Genomic DNA, 6,971 nt, shown 5'->3' with positions numbered 1-6,971 from the left:
GATAGATAGATAGATAGATAGATAGATAGATAGATAGATAGATAGATAGACTGTAAACTAAACTACTACTTACTATGTGTACTACTATTCCTACTCCACGGTTTTTCACTTATTACTTAATTACCAAACAAAAGCTCCATTTAGCTAAAATGCTCAACAGTCTTGATTGAAAAATGGAAAAGAAGATAATTTCTAAAGAAAAACTTTGAAACCCAAATTTTACACCTCAAAAGACTTTCAAAGTTTCTCTCCTTCAGCACATAATGCAAATAAATGAAAGGTGGTTTATGTCTTCTACACAATCCTGCAAAGTTTAAAAAATTATAAATCAGAGTTACATCAATGAAGTTAAACAATGGTTGCATATTAATGATTCCAAGACTGTAACTAAAAATTAGTTTCCACTCCCACAGGTTCACTGCAACAACATGCTGAGCCGTGGAGTGAGGGTGTTCAGACAGGTCACATGTTACTTCAGGTCAGGATCAGAGTGGGAGGCTGACCCAGTCACATTCAGGCCGGCTGTGGAGAACATGAGCCAAGATGCTCATTTTGTCACGGTGCCGCTCGGAGGTCGGACAGCCAGGAGCATCAAGTGTCGTTTTCACTTCAGCGATCAGTGGATGCTGTTCAGTGAGGTTGCCTTCCAGTCAGGTAAAAGCTGTTGGGTGTCTCCTTAAAATCTTCAATTCCACAACATAGTGCCGTCATGTTGACTCAACATGCTCTTTGATTGTATTGTTCCTCCTTCTTGTCTCACCGTCTCTGCAGTTTACAACACATCACTGTCATCTCACAAACATGGACTTCATGCAAACACACCACCAGGTCAGCAGCTTACTTTGAAGTGCAAATAAAAGATCATGTAAGAAAGTGTTTTCTAATCAGACACTGCCCCCTGCTGGCTACATCTGAAACTACAGATCACAATAACATTTAATTTGTAGATCAAACAAAAGGATTGAGCTAAATTAATTTACTTATCAGACTATGCCATCCTAATTGTCATCTTCTTTGGTAGATGATCCCACTCACAAAGTGGATGACAGCAATACAAGGATCCTGATTGGCTGCTTGGTAGCTATCATTGCCATCCTATCAACCATCATAGTCATCATACTGTGGCGGCAGGTCTGGCAAAAGATGCTTGAAAAGGTGAGGAGACCTTTTTTTTTATTGTTGTTCTATTTCATAACATTACTGGACTTGTCTGCTCGGTTCATGCAGCGTGGACAAAGAAGCTCAGAGAGCTGCATACAGTCAGAACAAAACCAGCTGACACAAACCTTTGGAAGATGAATAAACAGATGGGAATAACAAAATGAACAGGGATGCAGTTTAAACATTTGAAATGTACATTGTTAAAACATTACAAAAATAAAAAGGTATTTTTATTGTCTTGAATCAGAAAATGGTATATATGGTATATACAGTACATAACAGTTCATGACTGCTGTCTTTTGTAACAGCTGTGGTGAAAATATTTCATAAACATTGAGTGTAAATTGATATCTGGAGATGATCTAAAGACCCCTACTTTTGTCACGATTGTGGTCCAGCCTTCAGAACCACTGATCTAAGATGACAAAATGAGCACATTTTAGGCAATAAATGTAAAAAAAAAAAAAGTAAAAAGAACCGAAGTTTAAAAAACATGTTGAAGCCCTGGTTACCATGGAGACCCTGATGAACTGAGCAGCTTCACTCAGTGTTTATTTGCCTTTAAACAGTTTTTGCATCAAAATGGGGTTGCTGCTTTTATTTTTATTTAGTTATTTATATTATTGGTTCCAATCAAGCACGTACATTTTTTATGTCTTTAGAAAAAATTTTGTTTGTTTGTTTGTGTTTTTAAAAAATACTTAATGAGCCATATGGACTTTTCACTCGAACACACGACCGAATAAAAAGTTCAGTTTTTGGATTTCTAGGCGTCTCGCCGCTTGTTGGATGATGAGCTCACGACCCGTCTGGCCGTGCAGACCCGGGCCTTCTCCTTCCAGCACTCCTCTCTGTCCAGCGAGGCTGGGTCCACCTCCACCTACGACAGGATCTACCCCCTCAGTGCCGACTACCAGGAGCCTTCTGGCCTCATTCGAAAGCTGCCCGAGTTCACCCAGTCCACCGAACACCTCGGTAAACTGAAGCATCCTAAATGAAACAGGTTTGAAGGGCGGTGAGAACTGACATTAATATGAACCCAAAGCCTCATGACAAGAGGATCATACCAGCTAGACCATGTGAACGCCACATGCCGAATGTTAAAGCAAGCAGGTGCTAAAATCAGAAAAACAGTAGCTAAAAAATAAAACTAGCAAAACTGAAGCGAAATGCAAAAAATAGTTAAGCAGCATCTTAAAGCTAAAATGGATTAAACATTAATTACAAGCTAAAACTAGTAAAAACAACAGCTAAATGCTAGAATTAGCTGAAGAGAAATTACAAGCTAAAACTAGTGAAAACAACAACTAAATGCTAGAATTAGCTAAAGAATACTTACAAGCTAAAGTAGTTAAAAACAACAGTTAAATGCTAGAATTAGATAGAGTATTTACAAGCTAAAACTAGTAAAAAAACAACTACAGGTAAATGCTAGAATTAGCTAAAGAGTAATTACAAGCTAAAACTGGTAAAAACAACAGCTAAATGCTAGAATTAGCTAAATGTTAATTACAAGCTAAAACTAGTAAAAACAACAGCTAAATGCTAGAATTACCTAAAGAGAAATTACAAGCTAAAATTACTACAACAATGGCTAATTGATAGAATTAGCTAAAGAGTATTTAAAAGCTAAAACTTGTAAAAACAACAGCTAAATGCTAGAATTAACTAAAGAGTAATTACAAGCTAAAACTGGCAAAAACAACAGTTAAATGCTAGAATTAGCTAAAGAGTATTTACAAGCTAAAACTAGTCAAAACAACAGCTAAATGCTAGAATTAGCTAAAAAGTATTTACAAGCTAAAACTAGTAAAAACAAGAACTACAGGTAAATGCTAGAATTAGCTAAAGAGTAATTACAAGCTAAAACTGGTAAAACAACAGCTAAATGCTAGAATTAGCTAAATGCTAATTACAGCTAAAACTAGTAAAAACAGCTAAATACTAGAATTAACTAAAGAATAATTACAAGCTAAAACTAGTAAAAACAACAGCTAAATGCTAGAATTAGCAAAACAGAATATAAAAGCTGAACTTGAAAACCCTTTAGCTAAAAATCCAGTTGGCTAAAATTAACTCAACAGAGGCTAAAAGCTAAAATAAGCAAAACAATAGCTTCAAGCTAAAGTTAGCTAACTGCAGCAAAAATTTAAAATGAACAAAGCTGTAACTAAAGATTGAAATTAGTTAAACATTAATTATAAGCTCAAACTAATAAAAACAGCTAAAAGTTAAAATTAACTAAAGAGTAATTACATGCTAAAACTAGTAAAAACAACAACTAAATGCTAGAATTAGCTAAACAGAAGCTAAAATCTGAACTTGGAAATATTTTAGCTACAATCAACTAAATGATAGCTAAAATTAACTCAACTGTGTCTTAAAGCTAAAATAAGCAAAACAATAGCTTCAAGCTAAAGTTAGCTAAACTGCAACTAAAAGTTAAAATGAGCAAAACTGTAGCTATCCATCCATCCATTATCTTTACCTGCTTACTCCATGTTTGGGTCACGGGGGTCGCTGGTGCCCATGTTCAGCAATCACTGTGCTAAGGGCGGGGTACACCCTGGACGGGTCACAAGTCCATCACAGGGACACATAGAGACAAACGACACAAACAACCATTCACTCTCTCACTCACACCTAGGGACAATTTTAGAGTTACCAATCAGCCTAACATGCATGTTTTTGGTCTGTGGGAGGAAACCGGAGTACCCGGAGAAAACCCACGCATGCACGGAAAGAACATGCAAACTCCACCCAGAAAGGCCTCTGGACCGGGGTTTGAACCAGGGACCTGCTCGCTGAGAGGCAGCAGCTCTACCAGTTGCACCAGCTGAAATTAGCAAGACTCTTGCAAAAAGCTAGTCAGGAAAACCATAGGTAAAAGCTAATACTAGCCTTGCTGTAGCTAAAGTCAATTATAAATCACATTTAAAACAGCCCCTGTTACCAAAGTGTTTAACAATTAAAAAAAATTAAAAAATAAAACAAAAAACTTTTTATGCTGCGTTTTAGTTAAAAGCTAAAAGTAACATCCAAAACGATACATTTTTCTTAAGCAGAAGAGAAGAGTGGTTTTGAAGAACTAACAAGATCCTAACGCATTATAATGGGGAAGTTTATTTTTAATAACGTTTAAAAAAATTTAATAGTTTACAAAAACAAAACTCAGCAGCTTATTTCCAATTCAAGTGAATATTTTATTATGTTAATGGGTAAAAAGCACAAAGTTTGCATAAGTAATTTGATTAACACTCAACAGAAAACAGTGTGGTTGCTCAGTGAGCACACAAATATGTGCAATGCACGTGCACACTGACCGTGCATGTTGCCTTCGGTCAGAATACACTTTAAGAAATGATGCACATTTTGAACAGATGGTATCTTTAAAATTGCACTCATGACCTAATGCTAATCTGTCCATTTGCTGTGGGTTTCAAATATTTTGTACTCAGATAAACACTCATAATAATATAATAAGGGTTCACAAACTAATCTATACAATTCAATAATATCAAAATTTACTGGAATTTTTAACACGAGCAGCCTTAATAAAACCCGGTTTCGTCATTTTTTCATGAAGTATTTAACTATGTATTTGGACATGTGTGTCTTCTGAGATAAATCAAGAGGTGCTGCAGCCCCTATAGCGCCTCTCCTTCCCGTGGCCTTTCTTGGAGGTCAACTCAACTAAAGCTTCAGGTCCTGAAAGCTGTTTGCCTTCCAGAGTGTGGAACCTCCTGCAGAGCAGTGGGCGGTTCGGACAGTGCTCCACACTATGCAGAGGCGGACATCATCAGCGTGCAGGAGTCTTCAGACAGCGGCACGTTTTCCATCACAGCTGCCAGCAACAATCTGATCACTGGAGCCGAATCAGCCATGAGGGAGTTTCCCAGAGAGAACCTCACCTTCAAGGAGAAACTGGGAGAGGGCCAGTTTGGAGAAGTACTTTTTTTCAGCCCTGTTTGTTTTAAATGAACCCTTTCTCTTGTTGACATCATTGTGTCACTTCAAGGAGAATACAAAAATATATCTTTAAGAGCCCAGTGTGTGCAAAACTATTAGACCATGTAATTAAAAATTGTTACAGTGGAAGCATTGCTGCTGTTCTACACAGGTGCACTTGTGTGAAGCTGAGGGTCTAAGGGACTTTTTGGATGAGGATTTATCAGCTGAAGGTAACCAAGAGTCTCTGCTCGTAGCTGTGAAAAAACTGCGAGAAGATGCGAACAAGAACGCCAGGTAAGGGTAGCTGGATGAGCAATTCTGTCCATCCTCTCGTCAGCCATGTTGCAAACTGCTCTTCATCCTGCAGGAACGACTTCCTGAAGGAAATACGAATCATGTCTCATCTGAGGGACCCAAACATTGTCCGCCTGCTGGCTGTGTGCGTGGATAAAGATCCTCTGTGCATGATCACAGAGTACATGGAAAACGGAGACTTGAACCAGTTCCTGGGTGGTCTCAGACTGCAGGAGACCACCGATGAAGACAAGACGGGTCAGGAAGAGAGGAAGGATATGATCAGGTAGGACACTAACTCCAACTAGTAAAATGAGCATTTTCTGCCAAATGCAGTGTGAACTAAAACTAGCAATACAGTAACTAAAAGCTAAAACTAGCAATACAGTAACTAAAAGCTAAAACTAGCAATGCAGTAACTAAAAGCTAAAACTAGCAATACAGTAACTAAAAGCTAAAACTAGCAATGCAGTAACTAAAAGCAAAAACTAGCAATACAGTAACTAAAAGCTAAAACTAGCAATACAGTAACTAAAAGCTAAAACTAGCAATACAGTAACTAAAAGCTAAAACTAGCAATACAGTAACTAAAAGCTAAAACTAGCAATGCAGTAACTAAAAGCTAAAATTAGCAAAAAAAAGTAGCTGAAAGATAAAATTAGCAAAACAGTAGCTAAAAGCTAAAAATGAAGCAAGTATGCTGAAGGAGATTTAAAATATGTATATATTTTGCAAGGATCTGAAAAATCTCTAACATTCCTATGGGTAATAATGTAAAACAGCCAGCATCAACATGTGTCATGGAGGCTGCACAGCTGCAGAAACAAAAGCTTTGCAGAGAGTGGTGAAGGCTGCACAGAAGACTGTTGGAGTCAATCTCTCCACCATCACAAACATCTACACCTCCAGATGTAAGAAGAGGGCCACCTGCATCATGAAGGACCTGTAACTAGGACCTTGAGTACACAATTTCCTTCCATCTCATGTATCACATGTGATGTGAATGACAATAAAGAACCTTGAACATTGAAAAATTAAACAATTCAAAATGTATAAAAATTACAGAAACCAAAAATCATAGCCATAATGATCCTAATGAGTTGAACATTTTGATCCAAAATGACTGAAATAAATGGCACAGTAGCTCAGTTGGTAGAGCTGTTGCATCGCAGCGAGAAGGCCACTGGTTCAAATCCTCGCCTAGGGCCTTTCTGGGTGGAGTTTGCATGTTCTCTCTGTGCATGCGTGGGTTTTCTCCAGGTGCTCTGGTTTCCTCCCACAGACTAAAAACATGTATGTTAGGTTGATTGGTAACTCTAAATTGTCCCTAGGTGTGAGTGAGACAGTGAATGGATGTTTGTCTCGTTTGTCTCTTTGTGTCCCTTTGATGGACTAGAGACCTGTCCAGAGTGTCCCCCACCTCTCACACAGTGACTGCTGGATATGGACTCCAGTGATCCCCACGACATGAAAAGAAAGAAGCTGGTAAAAATGATGGATGGATGGATGGATGGATGGATGAATGAATGAATGAATGAATGAATGGATGGATGGATGGATGGATG

At 38.0% G+C, this 6,971-nt stretch overlaps 1 protein-coding gene across 1 annotated transcript in view; it reads left to right on the top strand.

The window, feature by feature from the left end:
• LOC119414179 (discoidin domain-containing receptor 2-like) overlaps positions 1–6,971 on the top strand; it is a 20,131-nt gene that overhangs the window by 11,293 nt on the left and 1,867 nt on the right. The window contains exons 7-13 of the mRNA XM_037681279.1: positions 414–663; positions 772–817; positions 1,008–1,155; positions 1,932–2,136; positions 4,877–5,109; positions 5,282–5,406; positions 5,480–5,692. Of these exons, the coding sequence (XP_037537207.1) occupies positions 414–663; positions 772–817; positions 1,008–1,155; positions 1,932–2,136; positions 4,877–5,109; positions 5,282–5,406; positions 5,480–5,692 (1,220 nt within the window). The remainder of the gene's footprint in view (positions 1–413; positions 664–771; positions 818–1,007; positions 1,156–1,931; positions 2,137–4,876; positions 5,110–5,281; positions 5,407–5,479; positions 5,693–6,971) is intronic.

Source organism: Nematolebias whitei, chromosome 9 (assembly GCF_014905685.2).
Source record: "Nematolebias whitei isolate Nwh7 chromosome 9, NemWhi1, whole genome shotgun sequence".
Taxonomy (NCBI): Eukaryota; Metazoa; Chordata; class Actinopteri; order Cyprinodontiformes; family Rivulidae; genus Nematolebias; species Nematolebias whitei.
The sequence above is the reverse complement of the archived record's forward strand: the minus strand, read 5'-3'. Positions and strand labels throughout refer to the sequence as shown.